We start from the raw sequence: 16140 nt of genomic DNA, 5'->3' as shown, positions 1-16140 counted from the left end.
GAGGCCCGGATGCAAAAACTCACAGCACTCGACAGGGACGGAGGAAGCCTGCAGAGATAGCACCTTCCCGTTGGGCTGGGGGATGTGCACGCGGAACACCACCCGAACACGAGTGTTCTTCCGCCCGATGTCTGTTTCCCCCTTCCGGAGCTCAATGTCGGAGTTCCGGAGCTTCAGGATGCCAGCACAGTCAATACTGCAAGAACATAGAGCAGGGAGAGTTAGGAAATGCTGGCACCCCACACTCTACTGGCTAACATTGGAGAAATGGGAAATTAGCAAAGGGCTGACAGTTGTAAAAACAGACCTACGAAGTAACTAGACTCTTGTGAAGAAATATCAGTGGCAAATTACGAATGTTGTAAATATGATTTATTGTCGTGGTAAATGTGAAAAGTCCCAGAAAATCCTTCCCTTTGAATTCATATGAAATAAAACCGGAGAAATATAAACTTTAGGTGAAGCAGACTCATAAATATGGAAATGGAATGTATTCTCCTCTGTGGGAAATCCTCACTTTTTCCTGCTGAGCCTAGTCTCCTGTTGGTTTGAATTAAAAATCAATAAAATCTTATGGACATTATGACCCTGTATAATACATTTAGTTATTTTTACTCTGGAGGGGCTTCCATGGCAGTACGCTCACAGCTGGGTAATTTATGTCTAGAGTGGATGTGACACCTACCTGGCCAACATATTGTTTTCTGGTAGGAGAGGAATTTCAAGAACTTTTGTGCTGGAGATGATGATTTCCTGGCTGGCGGTGGCAACTGTTTTCCCTGTGATCCGGTGCACCTGGTAAAAGGCGTGCGGTCTTAGGTAGCGGTCGTCCGCTGTCCCGATGAACATCTGCAGGTTGACAGGCTTCTCGCTGTAGCCAACCAGCTGAGACAATACAGAGAGACAGAAAGAGAAAGAGTGAGAGAGAGATAGGGAAAGAAAAATAGAGGAACATTTCAGAATTTCCAACTGTAACATTTTTGGAGGGAATCTAAATGTCAGGCTTCAAGAGTTTAGAAGCTCAGGTCTGGGCCAGCCGGCAGGTTCTGGCAGTGCTGCTGGAGATTCATCTGGAACTCTGGCCTCCAACCAGGTCCACTCATGTTCTCCACTAATACCCTCTCATATTTTCCCCTGCTGCTGTTTTTAGGTTAACAAGGATACCCACATCTGCACAATTTGCTCTGATATCCCTTATGCAGACCATCATCTCTGACCTTATAGCCTCTTCCTTTCCAAAGCAAATCGAATAACAAGTCATGGCGACCAGAAAGAGAAGGACACGTGTTTGAGACAAGAGCGTGAGAGAGCTCACGAGCGTGTTTGAGACACGAGCGTGTTTGAGACACGAGCGTGTTTGAGACACGAGCGTGTTTGAGACACGAGCGTGTTTGAGACACGAGCGTGTTTGAGACACGAGCGTGTTTGAGACACGAGCGTGTTTGAGACACGAGCGTGTTTGAGACACGAGCGTGTTTGAGACACGAGCGTGTTTGAGACACGAGCGTGTTTGAGACACGAGCGTGTTTGAGACACGAGCGTGTTTGAGACACGAGCGTGTTTGAGACACGAGCGTGTTTGAGACACGAGCGTGTTTGAGACACGAGCGTGTTTGAGACACGAGCGTGTTTGAGACACGAGCGTGAGAGAGCTCACGAGCGTGTTTGAGACACGAGCGTGTTTGAGACACAAGCGCGTTTGAGACACGAGCGTGTGAGAGAGCACACGGAGGTGGAAAGAAACGAGTGAACGAGAACTGACGTGAAAGAAGATCGTCAGACTCTAACTCAATGTGCCACAGCATCAGCAAAAAAAAAACTGGCGTGAATAGAGCACCTGAAAATAAAAGTAGCTGACATGATCCTCACCCCAGTCTAAGAGGTCTACCATGTCTTTAAATGCACCTTTTATTGGTGAAGCTGTGGTTCTGGGCTCCAGTACAAAACCTGGCGGCTAAAAATGCCAACGCCTCCGGATCCAACAGAGGTGTGGGCCAGCCTGGCCTGGCCCGGCCTGGCTCCCAGGCTGACATGGTCATCAGGCAGGTGAGGGGTTGGTTGAAAGAAGGATGAAGGTGGTGGAGCGGGAGGGGTTTCCTTTTGGGATAAAATAAAACCCTAGTCCTACACAATCCACCACTGTTGGAATGTTGTGCTTGGCAAAGGTCTGTGACGGCAAGATGGCAACTCCTGCGCTCCCCCTCCACACACACACACACTCACACACACTCACTGATGCCACCGTTAATTTAAAGAACGAGGGCACCCCCATGAGAAGAAAGCAGAAACAGTCCTTTCATTGGCACGTAAGACGCCTGGCCAGCCCCGACCACAGTTGGTGTGAACCCACCCAGCCCCCCCCCCCCCCCCCCTCCCCCAGGCTTGCGTCACACACCAGCATTAATGTTGAGGGAAAAGAGACTACTCACAGAGAGAGAGAGACCAGAGAGAGACAGAGAGAGAGACAGAGAGAGACAGAGAGAGAGACAGAGAGAGAGAGAGAGAGAGAGAGAGAGAGAGAGAGAGAGAGAGAGAGAGAGAGAGACAGAGAGAGAGAGACAGAGAGAGAGACAGAGAGAGAGAGAGAGAGAGAGAGAGAGAGAGAGAGAGAGAGAGAGAGAGAGAGAGAGAGACAGAGAGAGAGACAGAGACAGAGACAGAGAGAGAGTGAGTAGTGTTATGGAGAGGAGTGTTAGAGAGCACTCATCGTTCCCAACTCACCTTGGACTGAAAAGCTGAAATTAGGCCTGGCAACACATGCACCTGAGAAAAACACCCAGACCCGGAAACACCACACTTACTTGGTTTAAAAAAAAACATTGACTTTCTCTGAAACCAATTATTGGTCCAGGTTGGTTTGTGTTTCAGGGTGTGTGATTGAGTGTTTCACTTTCCAGCTCCGGCTTACTGAAAGGCGCTCTGTGGTGTGCAGCAGGGAGGAGTGTTCATGGCAACCACGTCTATCTGTGTTCTGTCAGCTTGACTCAATTCACCCCGACTGTTCTGGTCTCCGCGTTCTGCCTGAACCTGGATGATCCCATATAGGGTTGGAACAGATGTATGGGGAGCCGCTGGGGTCAAACAGAGCAGTGGAACCAACGTACTGCGTCTACACGGGCTGGAGGAGAGGAGGGGGTCCCTGGGGTTGTGGGAGGGGCCATCAGCCAGGCAGAGAGCCTCTCCATAAAGCCCCCAGTGTTCAGGCCTTCAGTTTGAAGAGTTGGAGGCTATGAGGTCAGTTAGCAACTAGAAAGACCGTACTGCTCTGGAGCCTTGTTTACACGCTGAGCTTCTCTCTCTCCGAGGACCCCCACTCTCTGGGTGAGCCCTGACCCCCAGCCCAGCCCAGGGGCTGCCCTGGCTGGGGAACGAGAGCTGGGTGCCGCGGCCCGGGGAGGAGGAGCTGGGTCAGGCTGGCTAGGCTCATTAATCTTCAGAGTGTTCTCGGGGAAACACAAACAGACCCAGCAGGACGTGGTGTGGCCCACAGCCCTGATTGGTTCACATAGGTCACTTTCTGCTCTGGCTACACCTAGCCTATTTATATAGGCACCAGCACACACGCCACCACCCTAGAGAGCTCAACAGCCCTTTGATATGTTGTTTGGAATCATTCTAGACTTGGGAAAAGGGAATATGGCAGGCAGTTCAGTCCAAATTGGGCTTCGGGTTGAACAGCCAATGACCATCTTAAAAAAAAAAAAAAAAAAAAATCTAATTTCCATGGACTTTAAAACTGAACATTTTGTCAGTCAGTTGAATACGAGGGGCAGGCTCTGCTAAGGCTAGTAACATGCAGTAGAACAAGGCACATGGCAGTTGGATAAACAGCATATGCTGTCATGAGTCTAATCGTTAACACCGGATGCAGACGGGCTTAGTCACCTGTGATAGAACATCACAGGCCAGTGAGAGCTCTTCTTAGGCTGCCGTTCCTAGAAGAAACCAGCAGAAGATGCGTGCATGCGTGCGTGTGTGCCTGAGGTCTGCCTTCTAGGAGTTCCGGTGACTCCCTGTTGACCCATACTGGGCTAAGAGGCTTAGGGGACTGCATGGAGAGGGGAAGGCCGGCCAGGTCACACTGTGTCCTCATGCCGTGGCTCAAACACACTGTAAGCACAACCAGATCTCTGAGACAGCGCCATGCCACCTCAGTCTATGAGAGAGAGACAGAGAGAGAGAGACACAGAGAGAGAGAGAGAGAGAGAGAGATAGGGAGAGGGGGAGAGAGAGAGAGAGAGAGAGAGAGAGAGACAGACAGACAGACAGATAGAGAGACAGAGACAGACAGAGAGAGAGAGAAGAGAGAGAGAGAGAGACAAAGAAAAAGAGAAGCCTCTTATCTAACTTGATGATTATCACTACATGTCATAAGGCCGGCAGCTTTAAGTGCTTTATGGTCATGTGCATGAACTGTAAAAGTGAGGGCAGGCAGTCTGTGTGTGTGAAGTGGCTGTGTGTGTGGGTGTGACGGGCCATGTGGATTACTAGAACTATGTTGTTCAATCTTTGTGTTTGAGAATTCTTGTAGTGGAAATATCGTAGAAGGGATTATGTTATTGTTGCTGTGTCTAGTTAAGCACAGAGCGCTCCTTGGCACTAACCTCTGTAATACTGTTACAACTGTGTACTTCCAGTACTGGATTGTTGGATATAGGCAAATGCTCAACGTAAATGTGTAAAAGCAAGAGAGAGAGAGAGAGAGAGAGAGAGAGAGAGAGAGAGATACAGAGGTGACAAATGCCTTCATCAATCTAATATGAAATCAATTAAGCCAATTCAGATTAACTCAACTCTCCATCGTCCCTTTAACGAGCGTGGCTACAGCACATCCTATGAGGGCCTTAACAGCCTCCGAGCAGGGGTTAAGGCCTCTGCGGAGGCTCCTGGTGGGGCCCAGGCTTGGTGTGGAGCCACAGTGTGGTCAGCCCCACACTCTGCAGACTGGGGCTTTCTCCAAGTCAAATAATAAGCCAGGCAAAACTGATTATAGGCCTTGAGAGAAAGGCTCACTTCAGCACTTCCAGTGAATCCACAGCACAAGTCAAACAGAAACATAAAAGCCGTGGCTAATTACGTGACCCGTAACATTTAAAGCCACTTCCAAAACAACTATTTTCTTTGCGGTTTCCTTTCAGTTCCAACATGATGGCGAAAATATTTCAAGCGAGAACATCGAGAAATCCAAAGCACACGAGCAGCATGGTGTCCACTCAAGGGCGTTAACACGGGAGCTCACTGGAGCTGCCATGCACTTCCAGCCCCACTCTGTACAAATACACGTACCGTACGCACACTCACTTTGCTTACCGACGCGCTGAATCACTCACTCGCTCACACACATCTATACACATAAGCAAAACACACACACACACACACGCAAACACACACTCACTCAGTCTGATCCTGTGAGCATGTTTTACATTCCTATCGCCACAGTCGCCACTGTTGAATTGATACCCAGTGTGAAATACCTCCGGAGGGTGGTCTCTGCACTTTCTTAACCTCTCTAAAATCCTCCCCCACCAGCTGGTCAATAAGGCCTGATGGATCAGTAGATATATTAAACCCGCTGATATTAATACCTGTCACATGTTCCTCTGCTGCCGTGGCTGGAATAGGCTAGGCTAACTCTTCCCTAAAATAAAACCGCTGGATACCATTACATATTAAGATTGAAATGAACCGGGCCTCTATTTGGTACGGCATCTGTTCCGATGATCCTGTAATAGTGGGGGGACGATTTTGGCTGTGGCCCCAGAGCGACAGCCACACGGAGAAACAGCCTCTGAAATGTTTGACATTCATATTAAAATGAAAGGGAAAACACAAGTATTTGAGGGATGTGACTCTGGGCTTATGCTGGGCTGGGCTAAGCTTGGCTATGCTGGGCACCACCAAATATACCCCCACCTCCCTCTTTCCCTAAGCCCAAACAGGAGTGCATTGAGTGAGAGAGGGCAGCATCTCTCCTGTGCTCCTCGTCACCCCCTCAGCCCCAGCCCTCTCCGGTAACATGACACTTTCTCACAGACGCGCCGAGTTGTTTCGCCGTGTTTCTTTGCAGTTGCCATGGCAAGGGTCTGTGCTTGTGTATACGTGAGCGTGTGTGTTGGTGTGGTCCTACGCACGCTCGCACTGGAGTAAACTACAGCCCTAAGGCAGTGTGTGTGTGTGTGTGTGTGTGCATGCCTGTGTGTGGCTGTGAATGTGAGTGAAAGTGTGAGAGACAGAGAGAGACAGAGAGAGACAGAGAGAGACAGAGAGAGAGAGAGAGAGAGAGAGAGAGAGAGAGAGAGAGAGAGAGAGAGAGAGAGAGAGAGGGAGAAAGAGGGAGAGAGGGTTATTGAGAGTGTGGGTTTACACATGCTCCTGTTGATGTAAACTACAGCCCTGAAGGGGTGAGCATGCCTGCATGTGTGTGTGTTTATGTGAGGGAGGGAGGGAGGGAGGGAGGGAGGGAGGGAGGGAGGGAGGGAGGGAGGGAGGGAGGGAGGGAGGGAGGGAGGGAGGGAGGGAGGGAGGGAGGGAGGGAGGGAGGGAGGGAGGGAGGGAGGGAGGGAGGGAGGGAGGGAGGGAGGGAGGGAGGGAGGGAGGGAGGGAGGGAGGGGTAAAAGTGGGAGCAATGGCTGTCAAGGTCATGGAGAGCCCCTGGTCCATGTCGTCTGGCGATGGACCTGCTGTGACTCGGCCGGGGGCCCACCGTCAGACACACACACACAGTTTTTCTCACACACAGGCCTGCTGTTTACCCAGCACACCGGGGCACAGAGAGCCAGGGGGCTGGTCGGTCGTTTGTTTAAACAAGGTCAATACACACACACACACACACACAGCGTTTACTGTATGCTCGGCCTGTATATGGCTCTGCAGGCCTACTCTGGGAGCTCAGTCACTCTTTACCCCTTCTTCTTATCCCACCTCGCCCCTCTCTCTTCTGCTCTCTTTATTCCTCCTTCTTCTTGAGATACAGTCGTCTTACCATGCCCCCCCCCTTCCCCTACGTATAAATACATGCAGTTGGCGCGAGACCAATCGACATCTTGTTTACTGTGTAACACACCTCCGGGCTGGAAAACAGTCCTGGTTCACACAGTTCAAACTGCAGAGAGTTGCATGTTTCTTCGTTACGCTTCGACTATTGAAACAGTCAACAAAGCAGCAGTCACCAACAACAACAACAGCCGCGGAAAAAAAAGACAAAACAGACTGAGGCAGAGAAGTGACGAGGGGCAAACGCTTTGTCACTGGACAAAGGGGGGGGGGGGGGGGGAGAGAAAGAGAGAGAGAGCTTTACGGTGTGTGGGAGAGAGACAGAGAGAGACGGGGGGATCATGGTGATATTGGGGTCAAAATCTTTGTGTGGCCATGGGGGAAATTGAATGCGCTCTTGGACCGAAGTGGACGTCTACAATTTCAAATCCCAGTCACCAGACACCATGGCCTCATTTAGAGTTATTAAGGTGGCTTCCAGTTCAAGATGTTAAATGGTCGTCGTCAAATATTTATCTTTTTAAAATCTTTGCTATTTTCAGTTGTACTTTATAATGCATTCATTGGCCCATTGTGCATGTCTGTGTGTTTATATGTGTGTGTGCTTATATACATGTGTCTGTGTGTGTATATGAGTGTTTGTGTGTGTATATGAGAGTTTGTGTGTGTGTGCACATGCACACCTGTTTGTTTCCACAGTCTACCAGGTAATACCAGGGGGCTGCTTCCCTTTGTGGTAGAGCCTGCACACAATTAAGCCGGTTAAATGCGCACAAGATACCTCAGCCAGAGAGGCTTTAGATTTGCACGTCTCCTAGCAACAGGTGTGCCGATTATGGTCTGCCCGTAGTCAGACTGGTCCCTGAGGGGTTGGCGTGCAAAGGCTAGCTGGCATGCTAGTTAGCATAGCCAGGGCAATGGGTTGACACAGGAATAAGCAGCATTCCTCCCAGATCCCAGCTGTGTGAATCAAAGTGCTCCAAATTGCCTTTTGTAAACACTGTCACATTGTTTCATGTTTTGTTTATATGGCTACTGTACGTCTCTGTTATGACTCAATGAGACCTGTGCGATACAAAGGCTGTCGTTTCTCCAGGACATGCATGAGGTATCATAGGAGGCTCTGCCTTACTCATTAACTTGGACGTGTAGTAGATGTCCATCTGGGGGAGTGGGGAGTGACCGGGCGATAAAATAAACTTTGGCTACTGTTCTCCTCACGCAAACAACGGTGCTTAGGCCGATGGCCTGATGACCTTTGTGGTTAAGAGTCCTGGTCGTTATAATCCCCAGGACACAGCAATAATAACTTACTTCGGGATGCAGTGAACCCTAAACAGTATGCTACACCTCCCCCAAAAGTAGACAAAAAAAATGGCCGGTGGCGTACTCTTGCCTAGCCTACGCCGGTGAAACACAGGGACTCACACACCATGCTTTGTCCTTTCTAGTTGGATGTTCAACAAGTCGGGACACGATTGTGGAGAGGCGTGTACGATGACAGGTTTGACAGAGGCTCCTAGCTGGGAGGGATCCCCGCACGCCTCACGACTCGTCGTCCTGGTCCTGCCTGAAGGCTTTCCAACACAACCCGCACCACGACAAGCTGCTCGTCCACGTTCTGCAGAGATCACGAGAACGCTGCAGACACAGCCCCGGCTGTTCTCGTGTAAACACAATCCTGTCTTGAAAGCAGGAATGGGGGTGATGGGTAGTGGAAGCTCAGTAGCGCAGGGGAAAAAGGGGCCAGTGCGAGTAACACGACTTGCCCTGACACAAAGCAGATGGCATGGAATGATGTATACGTGTGTCTCTCTCTTCTACTTTTTCTCAACAAAAACACCTGTAGACACACACATACCACACACACACACACACACACACACAGTACACAAACACACATCGTTCCTCTCGTCCCTGGGGCTAAGTCACACAGGCTCCCGGCCCCTCGTTCCCTTCCCGGTGTGATCCTGTATTTATTGACGTAGCATCTCGGCGGTGCCGTGATCTGGGGTGCCTCCGCGGTGACAAAAGGAAGCCCACACCGTGTCCAGATGGCCGCTGCGGCATCATTTGATGACATCAGCGCACCGGAGTGCGAGCCCACAGGAGGAGCGGAGCACCCGTGGAGAGCAGGTGCTGCTGTCACATGCACTCGAGGGGCGCCGGGGTCCAACCTCCCAGGATTAGCAAACGACACACGCCCGAGCCGCGACGAGCAACATGCTGCTGAGCATGCCACTGTCGTTAGCGGTCGGCCCCCGGTGACAGAGGTGTCTACGCAGCGATAATAATTATTAAAGAAAGTTTCGAATGAGCTTCATCGAGGGTTTCTGGAACAACAGTCATGCCTTCAGCACAAACTGTTGACATTTTTCTGGTGTGGCTCTCTTTGCAAGGTACGTAGAAAAACACTGTCAACAGTCTAATAAGGACATTTGTTTAGTAAACAAAGAGTCCAGTAGACCGGCCTGACCGAGATGATATCATCCTCGCGTGATAACAGAACTTTAGGTTGACATGAAAGCATTCTGAGACATACCCCAGAGATGAAGTAAGATACGGCCCTACACCGTAGTACCCCAGCCCAGTTGACAAAATACAAACACAAATCAACAAGCTAATCAAACTAATCCTACAGCCAAATGCTTCCCTCCTTAGCTAGCAATGACGGCAAATGCGGCCAAATGCCTAGATTCTAAAATGTTACAGCTAAATTATGCATCCTCACACATGGTGTATGGGGAATTAGGGTCTCTAGAAGAGGTGGTTAACCATTATCTCAGAGTGGCAGAGAAGCAGGACTCTGTCTGCATAACTAGACCTGATGAACACACTCTACAATTACAACCACGGGTCAGCAGGGTCAATTCATCCATCCAAGACATCAGGCAACCATAGGAACAGATGGGGGGAGAGGAATCCATTCATTAAGACCATCTCAGTGGTTTCTAAGGCCAAACACTGTGGTGCCATGGACTATCAGAACATTTCAATCAATTTTCAGGTTAAATCCACCAGGAGCTCATCCTGGGGGTTGACAGACGAAGTCTCCTGGCCTATAAGGTCAGCCATTGTTGGGTTATGCAACAGTGGCCACGGCCGGCAGTGGTGCCAGCATCCTTCTCCCCACACAATGGGACCCTGACACCGTGGCCATGAAATATTTAGCCCCTTGATGGCTCACTGGGTTCCTGGCTCCCTGTGTATCTGGATACATAGTTGACTGGTGGGCTGGATCACTAGCACGCTCACTAGGTCCCTTGCTGGCTCGTTGGCTGGCTGGATGGCTGACTTACTGGCTGGCTGGTTGACTTACTGGCTGGCTGGATGGTTGCCTTTCTGGCTGGCTGGATGGTTGACTTACTGGCTGGCTGGATGGTTGACTTACTGGCTGGCTGGATGGTTGACTTACTGGCTGGCTGGTGGCCCACTGAAGAGGGTCCAGGCAGTGTGGCGCTGGCTCTCATATAACACAGGAACTAATTGAGCTGTGGTGACACCGCTGCAGATTGTGTGCCTGTTTCAACAGTCTTCCTCCCCGTGTGAGGTTGGAGTTGGGGAGGGGGGAGGGGGGAAGGGGAGAGGCGGGGGTGACGGCATGACAATACTGACATGCAACAGGTAAAACGAGCCTTAGCTCTGGTGTAAGCTAGCTTCCCTCCTTCCGGGAGCGGGGTTGTTAAAAGATAAATCGACGACTCAGGTCGACTTGGCAACAGCCCGTATTCAACAACCCACAGCTGTTCACCACGGGGAAGAGGTTTGGTAGTCGAGGTGAGACAGGTCACTTCTCGCGGATCATCCTTCCCTCTCTCTCACACCGGCTTCTCAAGTTCTACTCCCAGATTTATGGTTGTCTCTGCGACGTCACGATTACGTGACTACTGCATAAAGGTACTGGGATAGTGATAGGTGCTTAGGGGACAGGCCTACCTATGTAATATCAGCTTGTGTTATCAGACAGTCACAACAAACGGCCCATGACCTACAGCAGTGGTTCTCAACCCTGGTCCTCAAGTACCCCCCTGTCCTGCATGTTTTAGATGTTTCCCTGCTACAACACACCTGATTCAAATAAATGGGTCGTTACCTAGTTATGCAGAAGCCTGCTAACGACCATTCATTTGAATCAGCTGTGTTGGAACAGGGAAATATCTAAAACATGTAAGACAGGAGGACCAGGGTTGAGAACCACAGACCTACAGCATAGGGTAATATAAGGTGCTTTTTGGCATACGGTGTATACAGTATGGTCCCATCTCCTGGTGTTTGTGTGGTAAGTGGCTATACCATCGCTATGGGCTAAGCCGATAGGCTAAGCATCTCACCTTGACAACGGGGTGACCTCCGGAGGCGGCCTTGACTGCTCCCCTGCTGCCCTCGGTCTCGTAGTGGGCCCGGTGGTGGGTCTTGGGGTGCACGTCGATCTTCAGCTCATACTGGCCAAACTGGCTGGGCAGGGGCCAGTCGAGAGGGGGCAGGGAGGAGGTCCTGGGAAAAACACACATACACAGTATGATAAGAATGCCTCTCAATCAACAAGATACCACGGTGCATGAATAACCCACTCTGTGCACCTCCGGTTGTGTGAAAATGAAGAGCAAAATAATACGGAGCAGATTTAATTGAACTGAACCAGAAACGGAAGACAGAAGCACAGTGGTGCATGAGCGGTAACATGGAGAAACAGTGACACACACGTTCCAGTATACAGAGGTCGGAGGGAGGCAGGGGTTCACACTGAATCATAACCTTTAGAAACTGTTTTGTGAAGGACTACCATTTGTTATGACACATTCTGAACACTACAGGGGTTAGATGGGGGCTAGCATATTCACCCCAAACTCACAGTGAATCATGGGAATTCCCTAAAAACTGAAAAAACACCATAAAGCCATAGCTGTCCAAGTGAAGGGGCTTACACAACTAATGAATCATTTTAGAAAAAAAAAAATATTTTTTGTGCTTTTTTGCAAGTTTAAAAGATGGAGCGAGGGGTTGGCGTGTTCCACAGCTTGGATCTGGAGTGGGTCACAGGGCCTGTTGCTGTGTGTTTTTCCCCTCTGTGTGTTTTTATCTATGTAGGCCACAATCATATTTGAACAGCTGCACTCAAAATTAAACACCCCCATCATGTCCCTCCACACGGACAAGCTGCCTCTGATGTGCGGGTAGCTTTGGGAGACCGCTCAGTTCAGCTAGAACCAGGAGATCCCGCGACCCGCTTACGCTAGACCTGCTACAGAGCCCCAAAGCCCTGACGAACAACACATGTTGAGGGGTAGCTCCGGAGCACTGTATCTGTGCCATCCAGGTGTGGAGGTTAACAGTTAGAGGGAAGACAGTTTCCTCTGTTACAGCACAATGCAGTATGCATGAGGAGAAATGAAACTGGCTTGCGCGGGCGCGCGTGTGTTTGTGCTACGACCTATGAGTAAGCGTGTTCCGTCACTGGAAGGGTTGTGCCAGGATGTGCTGCCTCACTGGCAGGCGGACCTTGGCACGGCAGCCCTCCTCCTTCAACTCAGCACCATGGCTTCTTTGTGCCTCCATGTAAATTGGGGCATTTTCAGCAGGCTGGCTTTGCCATGCAATTATGTCAAACAGGCCCGCTCTCTCACATGGCAGATCTCCGACATGAAAAAAACAACCAAAGTGGGGGGGGGGGGGGGGGAATGTTTAAAAAGTTCTAAAAGCAAAAGTGACTCGTTTACTTTTTTGGGGGCTCTCCAAGACTTCATCAAGTGCTGTCTAGCTGTGGACAGCACCTGTCAGGCTAAATGAGAAAAATGTGCAGCTCGCTTTCTTTGGACCTGAAAGAAAAATAACTATCTAGCCTACAGAAAAGTTTGAGTCTCTGACATTTCAGTCAATGAGGGGTATTGTGTTGCTGTCTATTCGGCAGCCAACAAATTTGACAATTCAATTACCTCCCGTGGATAGATTGATAGATGGTTCAAGAGTAAGAACTGCTCAAACAAAAGCAGTTATTCTGTTCTTTTCTTGATCTGCGCTTTTATCCTTTCCCCTCATCTTTCTACCAATAATAAGGTCCAGTCAGGTGAGGTCGACACAACAAAGAGGGTGTCAGCCTCCTGTCTCCTCCCCTTCTCGGACATGACATAACCCAGGAAGTGTATGTTTGCACCGCTGCCACGGTAACAGGAGAGAGGGCCGGAGGAAACCTGAACCGGGTGGCGAAGCAGCGCCCGTGGCCTGAAATAGCGTAACCTTTCTCGGGTGTCCGCATTGTACAGCGGGCTCCCACCCCAGTCACGTCGCCCCGCCACACAAACAAAGTTCTTGTAAGCCTTGGCGAGGTTGAGGGAGGGGCACAACCCCAAACCCAGCCCGAGACCCCCCATCACAATCCAGCCTGCTCTGCCACCGCGCCAGAGAAACCCACCCAACAAACGCCTGGGCCATCTGTTCAACACACCTCATTCGTTCACACAGACTCAGACACACACACATATGGCTTCTCTAGAGGCGCTTCCAGAACCTCTCTCAACAGACTCGCAGTGAAACAGACTCTCGATGATCACACACGCACACAAAAGAATGAACACGGCATGTCTTTCCCATAGCTAAAACCAACCAATAACCGATTGAAATCAATCGACGATTTCCAACAACCATCATTTGACTTCTGCTGACTACCTGGATGCGGAGGGCTGTCTGGAGGTTGCTGGGCTGTCTGTGAGTGTTTGTTTGTTCGTTTTTTTTTTTGAATGAGCAGCCAGACTGTGTGTGATTCGGGCTGTGTTTGTGTGTGATGAACATCAGTGGGAGGGCTGCGGGGTTGGGGGGTTGGATGGGGCGGGGGTAGCGCTGAGGGGGCAAGAGAGGGCAGGCGCATGGTGGCCCCCTTCAGAGACATGTGCCCCTGTGCTGATTTATAGAGCTAGGGGCCAGTGCACACAAACAAGGCCAGGCGGTCATCTGCTACACACATTGGGAGGGCCGGAAAGCAGACTGTCTCTCTCTCTCTCTCTCTCTCTGCCCTCTTTTAGTCAGTTTTCCCTCCTCACCGCTGGTCTGAGAAAGTGCGTCATGAAGATCAAGAGATGTTTGGTGGGGCTTATTGCCCTGTAATTTTGTGGTTCTGTGTGTGTGTGGTTGTGTAGTGCCGCGTGTGACCATGTGCTTGGCCCCAGACACCAGTTGCCTTGTGTTACACTCTTGTCCACTTTAGCTTCATAGTTCTCTGTCTTAAAGTCCTAGGCCTCTCACTGATTTCCAATCTACAGAGTGATATAACGTGTTACCTAATACAGAAATCAGTTGCTAAACTCTGTGATCCTCAATACTAGCAACTATATATTTATTGAGTTAGTCTGTAACACGTAGTCCCTGAAGCATTGTGAAGACTTTCCCCTGAGCTAATAAAGATACATATCAATCTCTTTATCTCCCAATCATAACCTTGGCCTAATTCTGAGTAACAGTACGATAACATGTTTCCATGCCAGGCGATGATAAAGAAGGTGACAGCATGTTTCATGCTGGGTACGCACCTAAAGATGGGAGTGTGGCCTGGTTTGGGTTTGTTCCATGTGAAGTGGGAGGGCACCGACAGGAACTGTTCCCCCGGGCCGTCCTTCTTCAGGCAGTGCATGGCGTCGTCCGAGGGGGAGTCCAGCAGGGGAGACATGATCCCCTGCTCCTCCATCACCTGGTCCCCCTTCCCCGGCTGCAAGACCGTTCTGTCCTGGGAGGTCTTCCTGGTCTTGGAGGGGATGTCTGCCTCGGAGGGGCAGCACTGGAAGGGGGACATGCCCATGGAGGGGCTTCCCACCCAGGTGTCCTCTGTCACGCTGCCCCGGGGTGAGGGGCCCGGTGTGGGCGTGGGGGAGTGGTGAGGGGACAGGGAGCCCTGGTAACAGATGTCAGCGCTGGAGTGGCGTCTCTTCCCGCAGGGCGAGGTGGGCCGGGAGGAGGGTCGGGACGGCGGCCGCGGGCTCAGCCAGTTCTCGTCGGTCACGCTGGTGCGCGGCGAGTGGCACGGCGACTGGCGCGGCGACAGGGTGAGGGAATGGGAGTGGACGAAGGCGGGGTTGTGGTGCTGCCAGGGGCCCTCCTCCAGGTTGCCACCCGTGTGGGGAGAGGGGCAGCCGGGGGAGGTCAGCGGCGAGCCCAGGGTGAAGCGGGCGGCGGCCTCGTTGAGCTCCGAGTCCACGTCGTCGTAGACGTGGGAGAAGGACTCGCAGGAGGAGGCGTCTGAGAACCAGCTCCTGGAGGACAGGCTGCTGCAGGGGCTGGGGCTGAGGGAAGAGTCCCTGTACGAGTGGTCCAGGGGCAGGTACAGGTGGTCCCTGGACTGGGGCCGTTCGTGGTAGTCCCTGTCAGGACCATTGGCCCGCAGCTCCTCCTCGTTGGCGTCCATCTCCTGCTGGCAGCTGGGGGAGATGGACGTGATCTGGATGCTGGGGCATTCGAAGGCCTTGGGAGGCCCTCCAGGGGATGGGCTGTACTTGGAGCCCTGGTGGTGGGCCTCATAGATGGGCTCGTAGGCCTTGTGGGACTGCAGGTGGGGCGAGGTGCTGATGACCTGGGAGTGAGACTGCATGCCTGGCAGTGGGACTACATGCTGGCCCACGTTGAGGATGTAGAACGATGTGTTGTCATCAGGCTCCAGATCTAAACAGAGAATTAAAAAAAAAAATGAAAAAGTGAATGACTAAGGTTCTAACTTCTGTAGCGCGTTTCAGTCCATGCTTAGACCTAGGCTAAATGCTTTATAATACCAGCACAGGGGGTGCTTTATTCTAGAACTAAACGTGCGTAGCCAAGACTTCCACTGTTCCCGACACAGGCAAAGATACCTCTCAGAACACAATACGTTACCCAAGACTAGCAAACACAGGTCAAGCTCACTATGGCCCTGGGTTGACAAAAGTATGACGTAAAGTAATCCACTAATCTGATAGGAGTATGCCAATACTTGCACAACACAATATTATGAGCACTGTTTGTGTAGCGATTTTATATGCACCAGTGAGAATGATAATATGACTGGCCAAGGCCATCCATTACCAATGGCAGCTACAAATCACTTTTATTGATGCTTTTGCTGATGTCGCTTTGTTTTGAACTTTGTTTGTAGTTCACCTGTCACAGGAGGATTGCCCTCTAAAACAATACA

At 50.9% G+C, this 16140-nt stretch overlaps 1 protein-coding gene across 3 annotated transcripts in view; it reads right to left on the bottom strand.

The window, feature by feature from the left end:
* The window catches only part of nfatc3a (nuclear factor of activated T cells 3a), a 46644-nt gene that overhangs the window by 19390 nt on the left and 11114 nt on the right, over positions 1-16140 (bottom strand). For all 3 annotated transcript variants that reach the window (XM_084683010.1, XM_084683008.1, XM_084683011.1), the window contains exons 2-5: positions 14513-15635; positions 11324-11486; positions 686-885; positions 24-196 (exon numbers count right to left, since the gene is read on the bottom strand). In XM_084683010.1, the coding sequence (XP_084539136.1) occupies positions 24-196; positions 686-885; positions 11324-11486; positions 14513-15635 (1659 nt within the window). The remainder of the gene's footprint in view (positions 1-23; positions 197-685; positions 886-11323; positions 11487-14512; positions 15636-16140) is intronic.

This window comes from Hypomesus nipponensis, chromosome 19 (assembly GCF_054491055.1).
Source record: "Hypomesus nipponensis isolate SF chromosome 19, ASM5449105v1, whole genome shotgun sequence".
In the NCBI taxonomy this organism is placed as follows: Eukaryota; Metazoa; Chordata; class Actinopteri; order Osmeriformes; family Osmeridae; genus Hypomesus; species Hypomesus nipponensis.
Note: the sequence above shows the minus strand (reverse complement) of the source record. Positions and strands in the feature narration are given on the sequence as shown.